Source organism: Telmatherina bonti (assembly GCF_933228915.1).
Source record: "Telmatherina bonti genome assembly, chromosome: 4".
NCBI classification, from domain to species: domain Eukaryota; kingdom Metazoa; phylum Chordata; class Actinopteri; order Atheriniformes; family Telmatherinidae; genus Telmatherina; species Telmatherina bonti.
Genome location: NC_136622.1, coordinates 40,015,392 through 40,031,456, shown reverse-complemented (window position 1 = coordinate 40,031,456; position 16,065 = coordinate 40,015,392). Strand labels below are relative to the sequence as shown.

Sequence of the window (16,065 nt, the reverse complement as noted above, 5' to 3'; positions counted from 1 at the left end):
TATCATCACCATCATCATCGTTATTACTGGTATCATCACCATCATCATCATTATTACTGGTATCATCACCATCATCATCATTATTACTTGTATCATCACCATCATCATCATTATTACTTGTATCGTCACCATCATCATCATTATTACTGGTATCATCACGATCATCATCATTATTACTGGTATCATCACCATCATCATCATTATTACTGGTATCATCACCATCATCATCATTATCACTTGTATCGTCACCATCATCATCATTATTACTGGTATCATCACCATCATCATCATTATTACTGGTATCATCACCATCATCATCATTATTACTGGTATCATCACCATCATCATCATTATTACTGGTATGATTACCATCATCATCATTATTACTGGTATCATCACCATCATAATCATTATTACTGGAATTATCACCATCATCATCATCATTAGTACTGGTATCATCATCATCATCATCATCAATATTACTGGTATCATCACCATCATCATCAGTAGTACTGGTATCATCACTATCATCATCATTATTACTTGTATCATCACCATCATCATCGTTATTACTGGTATCATCACCATCATCATCATTATTACTGGTATCATCACCATCATCATCATTATTACTTGTATCATCACCATCATCATCATTATTACTTGTATCGTCACCATCATCATCATTATTACTGGTATCATCACGATCATCATCATTATTACTGGTATCATCACCATCATCATCATTATTACTTGTATCGTCACCATCATCATCATTATTACTGGTATCATCATCATCATCATCATTATTACTTGTATCATCACCATCATCATCATTATTACTGGTATCATCACCATCATCATCATTATTACTTGTATCGTCACCATCATCATCATTATTACTGGTATCATCACCATCATCATCATTATTACTGGTATCATCACCATCATCATCATTATTACTGGTATCATCACCATCATCATCATTATTACTGGTATCATCACCATCATCATCATTATTACTGGTATCATCACCATCATCATCATTATTACTGGTATCATCACCATCATAATTAGTACTGGTATCATCACCTTCATCATCATCATTAGTACTGGTATCATCATCATCATCATCATCATTAGTACTGGTATCATCACTATCATCATTAGTAGTACTGGTATCATCACTATCATCATCATTATTACTTGTATCATCACCATCATCATCGTTATTACTGGTATCATCACCATCATCATCATTATTACTTGTATCGTCACCATCATCATCATTATTACTGGTATCATCACCATCATCATCATTATTACTGGTATCATCACCATCATCATCATTATTACTGGTATCATCACCATCATCATCATTATTACTGGTATCATCACCATCATCATCATTATTACTTGTATCATCACCATCATCATCATTATTACTGGTATCATCACCATCATCATCATTATTACTGGTATCATCACCATCATCATCATTATTACTGGTATCATCACCATCATAATTAGTACTGGTATCATCACCTTCATCATCATCATTAGTACTGGTATCATCATCATCATCATCATCATTAGTACTGGTATCATCACTATCATCATTAGTAGTACTGGTATCATCACTATCATCATCATTATTACTTGTATCATCACCATCATCATCGTTATTACTGGTATCATCACCATCATCATCATTATTACTTGTATCGTCACCATCATCATCATTATTACTGGTATCATCACCATCATCATCATTATTACTGGTATCATCACCATCATCATCATTATTACTGGTATCATCACCATCATCATCATTATTACTGGTATCATCTCCATCATCATCATTATTACTGGTATCATCACCATCATCATCATTATTACTGGTATCATCACCATCATCATCATTATTACTGGTATCATCACCATCATAATTAGTACTGGTATCATCACCTTCATCATCATCATTAGTACTGGTATCATCATCATCATCATCATCAATATTACTGGTATCATCACCATCATCATCAGTAGTACTGGTATCATCAATATCATCATCATTATTACTTGTATCATCACCATCATCATCATTATTACTGGTATCATCACCATCATCATCATTATTACTGGTATCATCACCATCATCATCATTATTACTGGTATCATCACCATCATCATCATTATTACTGGTATCATCATCATCATCATCAATATTACTGGCATCATCACCATCATCATCAGTAGTACTGGTATCATCACTATCATCATCATTATTACTTGTATCATCACCATCATCATCGTTATTACTGGTATCATCACCATCATCATCATTATTACTGGTATCATCACCATCATCATCATTATTACTTGTATCATCACCATCATCATCATTATTACTGGTATCATCACCATCATCATCATTATTACTGGTATCATCACCATCATCATCATTATTACTTGTATCGTCACCATCATCATCATTATTACTGGTATCATCACGATCATCATCATTATTACTGGTATCATCACCATCATCATCATTATTACTTGTATCGTCACCATCATCATCATTATTACTGGTATCATCATCATCATCATCATTATTACTTGTATCATCACCATCATCATCATTATTACTGGTATCATCACCATCATCATCATTATTACTTGTATCGTCACCATCATCATCATTATTACTGGTATCATCACCATCATCATCATTATTACTGGTATCATCACCATCATCATCATTATTACTGGTATCGTCACCATCATCATCATTATTACTGGTATCATCACCATCATCATCATTATTACTGGTATCATCACCATCATCATCATTATTACTGGTATCATCACCATCATAATTAGTACTGGTATCATCACCTTCATCATCATCATTAGTACTGGTATCATCATCATCATCATCATCATTAGTACTGGTATCATCACTATCATCATCATTATTACTTGTATCATCACCATCATCATCGTTATTACTGGTATCATCACCATCATCATCATTATTACTGGTATCATCACCATCATCATCATTATTACTTGTATCATCACCATCATCATCATTATTACTTGTATCGTCACCATCATCATCATTATTACTGGTATCATCACGATCATCATCATTATTACTGGTATCATCACCATCATCATCATTATTACTGGTATCATCACCATCATCATCATTATCACTTGTATCGTCACCATCATCATCATTATTACTGGTATCATCACCATCATCATCATTATTACTGGTATCATCACCATCATCATCATTATTACTGGTATCATCACCATCATCATCATTATTACTGGTATCATCACCATCATCATCATTATTACTGGTATCATCACCATCATAATCATTATTACTGGAATTATCACCATCATCATCATCATTAGTACTGGTATCATCATCATCATCATCATCATCATCAATATTACTGGTATCATCACCATCATCATCAGTAGTACTGGTATCATCACTATCATCATCATTATTACTTGTATCATCACCATCATCATCGTTATTACTGGTATCATCACCATCATCATCATTATTACTGGTATCATCACCATCATCATCATTATTACTTGTATCATCACCATCATCATCATTATTACTTGTATCGTCACCATCATCATCATTATTACTGGTATCATCACGATCATCATCATTATTACTGGTATCATCATCATCATTATTACTTGTATCGTCACCATCATCATCATTATTACTGGTATCATCATCATCATCATCATTATTACTTGTATCATCACCATCATCATCATTATTACTGGTATCATCACCATCATCATCATTATTACTGGTATCGTCACCATCATCATCATTATTACTTGTATCGTCACCATCATCATCATTATTACTGGTATCATCACCATCATCATCATTATTACTGGTATCATCACCATCATCATCATTATTACTGGTATCATCACCATCATCATCATTATTACTGGTATCATCATCATCATCATCATTATTACTGGTATCATCACCATCATCATCATTATTACTGGTATCATCACCATCATCATCATTATTACTGGTATCATCACCATCATCATCATTATTACTGGTATCATCACCATCATCATCATTATTACTGGTATCATCACCATCATAATTAGTACTGGTATCATCACCTTCATCATCATCATTAGTACTGGTATCATCATCATCATCATCATCATTAGTACTGGTATCATCACTATCATCATTAGTAGTACTGGTATCATCACTATCATCATCATTATTACTTGTATCATCACGATCATCATCGTTATTACTGGTATCATCACCATCATCATCATTATTACTGGTATCATCACCATCATCATCATTATTACTTGTATCATCACGATCATCATCATTATTACTGGTATCATCACCATCATCATCATTATTACTTGTATCGTCACCATCATCATCATTATTACTGGTATCATCACCATCATCATCATTATTACTGGTATCATCACCATCATCATCATTATTACTGGTATCATCACCATCATCATCATTATTACTGGTATCATCACCATCATCATCATTATTACTGGTATCATCACCATCATCATCATTATTACTTGTATCATCACCATCATCATCATTATTACTGGTATCATCACCATCATCATCATTATTACTGGTATCATCACCATCATAATTAGTACTGGTATCATCACCTTCATCATCATCATTAGTACTGGTATCATCATCATCATCATCATCATCATCAATATTACTGGTATCATCACCATCATCATCAGTAGTACTGGTATCATCACTATCATCATCATTATTACTTGTATCATCACCATCATCATCGTTATTACTGGTATCATCACCATCATCATCATTATTACTGGTATCATCACCATCATCATCATTATTACTTGTATCATCACCATCATCATCATTATTACTTGTATCGTCACCATCATCATCATTATTACTGGTATCATCACGATCATCATCATTATTACTGGTATCATCACCATCATCATCATTATTACTTGTATCGTCACCATCATCATCATTATTACTGGTATCATCATCATCATCATCATTATTATTTGTATCATCACCATCATCATCATTATTACTGGTATCATCACCATCATCATCATTATTACTTGTATCATCACCATCATCATCGTTATTACTGGTATCATCACCATCATCATCATTATTACTGGTATCATCACCATCATCATCATTATTACTGGGATCATCACCATCATCATCATTATTACTTGTATCGTCACCATCATCATCATTATTACTGGTATCATCACGATCATCATCATTATTACTGGTATCATCACCATCATCATCATTATTACTGGTATCATCACCATCATCATCATTATTACTGGTATCATCACCATCATCATCATTATTACTGGTATCATCACCATCATCATCATTATTACTGGTATCATCACCATCATCATCATTATTACTGGTATCATCACCATCATCATCATTATTACTGGTATCATCACCATCATCATCATTATTACTGGTATCATCACCATCATCATCATTATTACTGGTATCATCACCATCATAATTAGTACTGGTATCATCACCTTCATCATCATCATTAGTACTGGTATCATCATCATCATCATCATCATTAGTACTGGTATCATCACTATCATCATTAGTAGTACTGGTATCATCACTATCATCATCATTATTACTTGTATCATCACCATCATCATCGTTATTACTGGTATCATCACCATCATCATCATTATTACTGGTATCATCACCATCATCATCATTATTACTTGTATCATCACCATCATCATCATTATTACTTGTATCGTCACCATCATCATCATTATTACTGGTATCATCACGATCATCATCATTATTACTGGTATCATCACCATCATCATCATTATTACTGGTATCATCACCATCATCATCATTATCACTTGTATCGTCACCATCATCATCATTATTACTGGTATCATCACCATCATCATCATTATTACTGGTATCATCACCATCATCATCATTATTACTGGTATCATCACCATCATCATCATTATTACTGGTATCATCACCATCATCATCATTATTACTGGTATCATCACCATCATCATCATTATCACTTGTATCGTCACCATCATCATCATTATTACTGGTATCATCACCATCATCATCATTATTACTGGTATCATCACCATCATCATCATTATTACTGGTATCATCACCATCATCATCATTATTACTGGTATCATCACCATCATCATCATTAGTACTGGTATCATCACCATCATCATCATTATTACTGGTATCATCACCATCATCATCATTATTACTAGTATCATCACCATCATCATCATTATTACTGGTATCATCACCATCATCATCATTATTACTTGTATCATCACCATCATCATCATTATTACTGGTATCATCACGATCATCATCATCATTAGAATTAGTTTCATCACCATCATCATCATTAGAACTGGTACCATCACCATCATCATCATTAGTACTGGTATCATCACCATCATCATCATCATTAGTACTGGTACCATCACCATCATCATCATCATTAGTACTGGTATCATCACCATCTTCATCATTAGTACTAGTATCATCAACATCATCATCATCATTAGAACTGGTATCATCACGATCATCATCATTAGTACTAGTATCATCACCATCATCATCATTAGTACTGGTATCATCACGATCATCATCATCATCATTATTACTGGTATCATAACGATCATCATAATTATTACTGGTATCATCACCATCATAATTATTACTGGTATCATCACCATCATAATTAGTACTGGTATCATCACCTTCATCATCTTCATTAGTACTGGTATTATCATCATCATCACCATCATCATCATTAGTACTGGTATCATCACTATCATCATTAGTAGTTCTGGTATCATCACATTTATAGTTAATACCAGCATCATCATCGTCATCACCATCATGTGTGTGTTAGTTGTAGTCTTACTGGGAACTCTGGTTAAGTCGGGAAACGGCGTCACATTCATAAAATGTCATCTTTCCGGTGGTGATGGTCACATGACCAAACATCAGAGATACAGGCAGGACAATGTGATCTGCAGACAGGAAATGACGTCAGCAGGTCATGAAGGTGGACTGGTTACAAAGTCACTGTCCACTCACCACTTCCTGTGGGTATGGATGGGAGGAGTTCAGGTGCAGGTGATTGACAGGTGACCCTTGTTCCTATGACAATTGCATTCTGAGCAGGGACCTGCCCAAATACACAGGAAAGAGACTCCGCCCCCTCAAGGAAAGGAAGCTGGATGACTGACAGCGTTACCTGGAGACGAAGCAGTTCTCAGTTTAGAGAAGAATTATAAACATCACCATGGAAACCACCAAAACATGAACATTATGTACAACAAAACCTGACGGAGGGATGATGGAGGGAGGATGGAGGGATGACGGAGGAGTGATGGAGGAGTGATGGAGGGAGGATGGAGGGATGACGGAGGAGTGATGGAGGGATGACGGAGGAGTGATGGAGGAGTGATGGAGGGAGGATGGAGGGATGACGGAGGAGTGATGGAGGGATGACGGAGGAGTGATGGAGGAGTGATGGAGGGAGGATGGAGGGATGACGGAGGAGTGATGGAGGGATGATGGAGGAGTGATGGAGGAGTGATGGAGGGAGGATGGAGGGAGGATGGAGGTATGATGGAGGGAGGATGGAGGGAGGATGGAGGAGTGATGGAGGGAGGATGGAGGGAGGATGGAGGTATGATGGAGGGAGGATGGAGGGAGGATGGAGGTATGATGGAGGGAGGATGGAGGGAGGATGGAGGAGTGATGGAGGGAGGATGGAGGGAGGATGGAGGTATGATGGAGGGAGGATGGAGGGAGGATGGAGGAGTGATGGAGGGAGGATGGAGGGAGGATGGAGGAGTGATGGAGGGAGGATGGAGGAGTGATGGAGGGATGATGGAGGGATGACGGAGGAGTGATGGAGGGATGACGGAGGAGTGATGGAGGGATGATGGAGGGATGACGGAGGAGTGATGGAGGGATGATGGAGGAGTGATGGAGGGAGGATGGAGGGATGATGGAGGGAGGATGGAGGGATGATGGAGGGATGATGGAGGGATGATGGAGGAGTGATGGAGGGATGATGGAGGGATGACGGAGGAGTGATGGAGGGATGACGGAGGAGTGATGGAGGAGTGATGGAGGGAGGATGGAGGGATGACGGAGGAGTGATGGAGGGATGATGGAGGAGTGATGGAGGGATGATGGAGGGATGATGGAGGGAGGATGGAGGGATGATGGAGGGATGATGGAGGGAGGATGGAGGGAGGATGGAGGAGTGATGGAGGGATGATGGAGGAGTGATGGAGGGATGATGGAGGGATGATGGAGGGATGATGGAGGGATGATGGAGGGATGATGGAGGGATGATGGAGGGATGATGGAGGGAGGATGGAGGGAGGATGGAGGAGTGATGGAGGGATGATGGAGGAGTGATGGAGGGAGGATGGAGGAGTGATGGAGGGAGGATGGAGGGATGACGGAGGAGTGATGGAGGGATGATGGAGGAGTGATGGAGGGATGATGGAGGGATGATGGAGGGAGGATGGAGGGATGATGGAGGGATGATGGAGGGAGGATGGAGGGAGGATGGAGGAGTGATGGAGGGAGGATGGAGGAGTGATGGAGGGATGATGGAGGAGTGATGGAGGGAGGATGGAGGGATGATGGAGGGAGGATGGAGGGATGATGGAGGGATGATGGAGGGAGGATGGAGGGAGGATGGAGGAGTGATGGAGGGATGACGGAGGAGTGATGGAGGGATGATGGAGGGATGACGGAGGAGTGATGGAGGGATGATGGAGGAGTGATGGAGGGATGATGGAGGGAGGATGGAGGGATGATGGAGGGAGGATGGAGGGATGATGGAGGGAGGATGGAGGAGTGATGGAGGGATGACGGAGGAGTGATGGAGGGATGATGGAGGGATGACGGAGGAGTGATGGAGGGATGATGGAGGAGTGATGGAGGAGTGATGGAGGGAGGATGGAGGGATGATGGAGGGAGGATGGAGGGAGGATGGAGGAGTGATGGAGGGAGGATGGAGGGAGGATGGAGGGAGGATGGAGGGATGATGGAGGAGTGATGGAGGGATGATGGAGGGATGACGGAGGAGTGATGGAGGGATGATGGAGGGAGGATGGAGGGATGACGGAGGAGTGATGGAGGAGTGATGGAGGGATGACGGAGGAGTGATGGAGGAGTGATGGAGGAGTGATGGAGGGATGATGGAGGGAGGATGGAGGGAGGATGGAGGAGTGATGGAGGGAGGATGGAGGGATGATGGAGGGAGGATGGAGGGAGGATGGAGGGAGGATGGAGGGATGATGGAGGAGTGATGGAGGGATGATGGAGGGATGACGGAGGAGTGATGGAGGGATGATGGAGGGAGGATGGAGGGATGACGGAGGAGTGATGGAGGAGTGATGGAGGGATGACGGAGGAGTGATGGAGGGATGATGGAGGAGTGATGGAGGAGTGATGGAGGAGTGATGGAGGAGTGATGGAGGGAGGATGGAGGAGTGATGGAGGAGTGATGGAGGAGTGATGGAGGGAGGATGGAGGAGTGATGGAGGGAGGATGGAGGGAGGATGGAGGAGTGATGGAGGGAGGATGGAGGAGTGATGGAGGAGTGATGGAGGGAGGATGGAGGGATGATGGAGGGAGGATGGAGGGATGATGGAGGGAGGATGGAGGAGTGATGGAGGAGTGATGGAGGGAGGATGGAGGAGTGATGGAGGGAGGATGGAGGAGTGATGGAGGGAGGATGGAGGGATGACGGAGGAGTGATGGAGGGAGGATGAGGGATGATGGAGGGATGATGGAGGAGTGATGGAGGAGTGATGGAGGGAGGATGGAGGGATGATGGAGGAGTGATGGAGGGAGGATGGAGGGAGGATGGAGGAGTGATGGAGGGAGGATGGAGGAGTGATGGAGGGATGATGGAGGGATGATGGAGGGAGGATGGAGGGAGGATGGAGGAGTGATGGAGGGATGACGGAGGAGTGATGGAGGGATGATGGAGGGAGGATGGAGGGAGGATGGAGGGATGATGGAGGAGTGATGGAGGGAGGATGGAGGAGTGATGGAGGGATGATGGAGGGATGATGGAGGGAGGATGGAGGGATGACGGAGGAGTGATGGAGGGAGGATGGAGGGATGATGGAGGGAGGATGGAGGGATGACGGAGGAGTGATGGAGGGAGGATGGAGGAGTGATGGAGGGAGGATGGAGGGATGATGGAGGAGTGATGGAGGGAGGATGGAGGGAGGATGGAGGGATGATGGAGGAGTGATGGAGGGAGGATGGAGGGAGGATGGAGGAGTGATGGAGGGATGATGGAGGGAGGATGGAGGAGTGATGGAGGAGTGATGGAAGGATGACGGAGGAGTGATGGAGGGAGGATGGAGGGATGATGGAGGAGTGATGGAGGAGTGATGGAGGGATGATGGAGGGAGGATGGAGGGGTGATGGAGGAGTGATGGAGGGAGGATGGAGGGATGATGGAGGGAGGATGGAGGGATGATGGAGGAGTGATGGAGGGAGGATGGAGGAGTGATGGAGGGATGATGGAGGGATGATGGAGGGAGGATGGAGGGATGACGGAGGAGTGATGGAGGGATGATGGAGGAGTGATGGAGGGGTGATGGAGGGATGATGGAGGAGTGATGGAGGGATGATGGAGGAGTGATGGAGGAGTGATGGAGGAGTGATGGAGGGATGATGGAGGAGTGATGGAGGAGTGATGGAGGAGTGATGGAGGGATGATGGAGGAGTGATGGAGGGATGATGGAGGAGTGATGGAGGGATGATGGAGGAGTGATGGAGGAGTGATGGAGGAGTGATGGAGGGATGATGGAGGAGTGATGGAGGGATGATGGAGGGATGATGGAGGGATGATGGAGGAGTGATGGAGGAGTGATGGAGGGATGATGGAGGGATGATGGAGGAGTGATGGAGGGAGGATGGAGGGATGATGGAGGGAGGATGGAGGGATGACGGAGGAGTGATGGAGGGATGATGGAGGGAGGATGGAGGGATGACGGAGGAGTGATGGAGGGAGGATGAGGGATGATGGAGGGAGGATGGAGGGATGATGGAGGGAGGATGGAGGGATGACGGAGGAGTGACGGAGGAGTGATGGAGGAATGATGGAGGGATGATGGAGGGATGACGGAGGAGTGATGGAGGGAGGATGAGGGATGATGGAGGGAGGATGGAGGGATGATGGAGGGAGGAAGGAGGAGTGATGGAGGGAGGATGGAGGAGTGATGGAGGGATGATGGAGGGATGATGGAGGAGTGATGGAGGAGTGATGGAGGGATGATGGAGGGAGGATGGAGGGGTGATGGAGGAGTGATGGAGGGAGGATGGAGGAGTGATGGAGGGATGATGGAGGGATGATGGAGGAGTGATGGAGGGATGATGGAGGGATGATGGAGGGAGGATGGAGGAGTGATGGAGGGATGATGGAGGGAGGATGGAGGGAGGATGGAGGAGTGATGGAGGGAGGATGGAGGGATGATGGAGGGAGGATGGAGGAGTGATGGAGGAGTGATGGAGGGAGGATGGAGGGATGATGGAGGGATGATGGAGGGAGGATGGAGGGGTGATGGAGGAGTGATGGAGGGATGATGGAGGGAGGATGGAGGAGTGATGGAGGAGTGATGGAGGAGTGATGGAGGGATGATGGAGGAGTGATGGAGGAGTGATGGAGGGATGATGGAGGGATGATGGAGGGAGGATGGAGGGGTGATGGAGGAGTGATGGAGGGAGGATGGAGGAGTGATGGAGGGATGATGGAGGGATGATGGAGGAGTGATGGAGGGATGATGGAGGGATGATGGAGGGATGATGGAGGGAGGATGGAGGAGTGATGGAGGGAGGATGGAGGGATGATGGAGGGAGGATGGAGGAGTGATGGAGGGATGATGGAGGGAGGATGGAGGGAGGATGGAGGAGTGATGGAGGGAGGATGGAGGGAGGATGGAGGAGTGATGGAGGAGTGATGGAGGGAGGATGGAGGGATGATGGAGGGATGATGGAGGAGTGATGGAGGGATGATGGAGGAGTGATGGAGGGATGATGGAGGGAGGATGGAGGAGTGATGGAGGGAGGATGGAGGAGTGATGGAGGGATGATGGAGGGAGGATGGAGGAGTGATGGAGGAGTGATGGAGGGAGGATGGAGGAGTGATGGAGGGATGATGGAGGGATGATGGAGGGATGATGGAGGAGTGATGGAGGGATGATGGAGGAGTGATGGAGGAGTGATGGAGGGAGGATGGAGGGATGATGGAGGAGTGATGGAGGAGTGATGGAGGGAGGATGGAGGGATGATGGAGGGATGATGGAGGAGTGATGGAGGGATGATGGAGGAGTGATGGAGGAGTGATGGAGGGAGGATGGAGGGATGATGGAGGAGTGATGGAGGAGTGATGGAGGGATGATGGAGGAGTGATGGAGGAGTGATGGAGGGAGGATGGAGGAGTGATGGAGGGATGATGGAGGGAGGATGGAGGAGTGATGGAGGAGTGATGGAGGGAGGATGGAGGGATGATGGAGGGATGATGGAGGAGTGATGGAGGGATGATGGAGGAGTGATGGAGGAGTGATGGAGGGAGGATGGAGGGATGATGGAGGAGTGATGGAGGAGTGATGGAGGGATGATGGAGGGAGGATGGAGGGGTGATGGAGGGAGGATGGAGGGATGATGGAGGAGTGATGGAGGGATGATGGAGGGATGATGGAGGAGTGATGGAGGGAGGATGGAGGGATGATGGAGGGAGGATGGAGGGATGATGGAGGAGTGATGGAGGAGTGATGGAGGGAGGATGGAGGGATGATGGAGGAGTGATGGAGGGAGGATGGAGGGGTGATGGAGGAGTGATGGAGGGAGGATGGAGGGGTGATGGAGGGAGGATGGAGGGATGATGGAGGAGTGATGGAGGGAGGATGGAGGGGTGATGGAGGGAGGATGGAGGGATGATGGAGGAGTGATGGAGGGATGATGGAGGAGTGATGGAGGGATGATGGAGGAGTGATGGAGGGATGATGGAGGGAGGATGGAGGAGTGATGGAGGAGTGATGGAGGAGTGATGGAGGAGTGATGGAGGGAGGATGGAGGAGTGATGGAGGGAGGATGGAGGAGTGATGGAGGGAGGATGGAGGGAGGATGGAGGGGTGATGGAGGGAGGATGGAGGAGTGATGGAGGAGTGATGGAGGAGTGATGGAGGGAGGATGGAGGAGTGATGGAGGAGTGATGGAGGAGTGATGGAGGGAGGATGGAGGAGTGATGGAGGGAGGATGGAGGGGTGATGGAGGGAGGATGGAGGGATGATGGAGGAGTGATGGAGGGATGATGGAGGAGTGATGGAGGGATGATGGAGGAGTGATGGAGGGAGGATGGAGGGGTGATGGAGGGAGGATGGAGGAGTGATGGAGGAGTGATGGAGGGATGACGGAGGAGTGATGGAGGGATGACGGAGGAGTGATGGAGGGATGATGGAGGAGTGATGGAGGGAGGATGGAGGGATGACGGAGGAGTGATGGAGGGAGGATGGAGGGATGACGGAGGAGTGATGGAGGAGTGATGGAGGGAGGATGGAGGGAGGATGGAGGAGTGATGGAGGGATGATGGAGGGAGGATGGAGGAGTGATGGAGGGATGACGGAGGAGTGATGGAGGGATGACGGAGGAGTGATGGAGGGATGACGGAGGAGTGATGGAGGGAGGATGGAGGGAGGATGGAGGGATGATGGAGGAGTGATGGAGGGATGACGGAGGAGTGATGGAGGGAGGATGGAGGGAGGATGGAGGGATGATGGAGGAGTGATGGAGGGAGGATGGAGGAGTGATGGAGGGAGGATGGAGGAGTGATGGAGGAGTGATGGAGGGAGGATGGAGGGAGGATGGAGGGACGACGGAGGAGTGACGGAGGAGTGATGGAGGAGTGATGGAGGGATGACGGAGGGAGGATGGAGGAGTGATGGAGGGAGGATGGAGGGATGACGGAGGAGTGATGGAGGAGTGATGGAGGGATGATGGAGGGAGGATGGAGGAGTGATGGAGGGAGGATGGAGGGATGACGGAGGAGTGATGGAGGAGTGATGGAGGGATGACGGAGGAGTGATGGAGGGATGATGGAGGAGTGATGGAGGGATGACGGAGGAGTGATGGAGGGATGATGGAGGAGTGATGGAGGGATGATGGAGGGAGGATGGAGGAGTGATGGAGGGAGGATGGAGGGAGGATGGAGGAGTGATGGAGGGATGATGGAGGGAGGATGGAGGAGTGATGGAGGGAGGATGGAGGGACGACGGAGGAGTGATGGAGGGATGATGGAGGGAGGATGGAGGAGTGATGGAGGGAGGATGGAGGGATGACGGAGGAGTGATGGAGGAGTGATGGAGGGATGATGGAGGGAGGATGGAGGAGTGATGGAGGGATGATGGAGGGAGGATGGAGGGACGACGGAGGAGTGATGGAGGGATGATGGAGGAGTGATGGAGGGAGGATGGAGGGATGACGGAGGAGTGATGGAGGGATGACGGAGGAGTGATGGAGGAGTGATGGAGGGAGGATGGAGGGAGGATGGAGGAGTGATGGAGGGATGATGGAGGAGTGATGGAGGGAGGATGGAGGGATGATGGAGGGAGGATGGAGGGATGATGGAGGAGTGATGGAGGGAGGATGGAGGGATGATGGAGGAGTGATGGAGGGAGGATGGAGGGATGATGGAGGAGTGATGGAGGGAGGGTGGAGGAGTGATGGAGGGAGGGTGGAGGGATGATGGAGGAGTGATGGAGGGAGGATGGAGGGATGATGGAGGAGTGATGGAGGGAGGATGGAGGGAGGATGGAGGAGTGATGGAGGGAGGATGGAGGGATGATGGAGGGAGGATGGAGGGATGATGGAGGAGTGATGGAGGGATGACGGAGGAGTGATGGAGGAGTGATGGAGGGATGATGGAGGAGTGATGGAGGGATGATGGAGGAGTGATGGAGGAGTGATGGAGGGATGATGGAGGGAGGATGGAGGAGTGATGGAGGAGTGATGGAGGGAGGATGGAGGGATGATGGAGGGATGGAGGAGTGATGGAGGGATGATGGAGGGATGACGGGGGAGGATGGAGGGATGATGGAGGAGTGATGGAGGGAGGATGGAGGAGTGATGGAGGGATGATGGAGGAGTGATGGAGGGAGGATGGAGGGGTGATGGAGGAGTGATGGAGGGATGACGGAGGAGTGATGGAGGGAGGATGGAGGGATGATGGAGGAGTGATGGAGGAGTGATGGAGGGATGATGGAGGAGTGATGGAGGGATGATGGAGGGACGACGGAGGAGTGATGGAGGGAGGATGGAGGGACGACGGAGGAGTGATGGAGGGATGATGGAGGAGTGATGGAGGAGTGATGGAGGGATGATGGAGGAGTGATGGAGGGAGGATGGAGGAGTGATGGAGGGAGGATGGAGGGAGGATGGAGGAGTGATGGAGGGAGGATGGAGGGACGACGGAGGAGTGATGGAGGGAGGATGGAGGGACGACGGAGGAGTGATGGAGGGATGATGGAGGAGGGATGATGGAGGGATGATGGAGGAGGGATGATGGAGGGAGGATGGAGGGATGATGGAGGAGTGATGGAGGGAGGATGGAGGGATGATGGAGGAGTGATGGAGGGAGGATGGAGGGATGATGGAGGGATGATGGAGGAGTGATGGAGGGAGGATGGAGGGACGACGGAGGAGTGATGGAGGGAGGATGGAGGAGTGATGGAGGGAGGATGGAGGAGTGATGGAGGGAGGATGGAGGAGTGATGGAGGGAGGATGGAGGAGTGATGGAGGGAGGATGGAGGGAGGATGGAGGAGTGATGGAGGGAGGATGGAGGAGTGATGGAGGGAGGATGGAGGAGTGATG

The 16,065-nt window shown here is 46.8% G+C and overlaps 1 protein-coding gene across 1 annotated transcript in view; it reads right to left on the bottom strand.

Moving 5' to 3' along the window:
- LOC306754598 (plexin-B3-like) overlaps positions 1–16,065 on the bottom strand; it is a gene marked incomplete at its 3' end in the record, with an annotated part of 204,753 nt that overhangs the window by 38,658 nt on the left and 150,030 nt on the right. Inside the window, exons 8-9 of the mRNA XM_079238615.1 lie at positions 7,244–7,403; positions 7,068–7,176 (exon numbers count right to left, since the gene is read on the bottom strand). Coding sequence (XP_079094741.1) covers positions 7,068–7,176; positions 7,244–7,403 — 269 coding nt within the window. The remainder of the gene's footprint in view (positions 1–7,067; positions 7,177–7,243; positions 7,404–16,065) is intronic.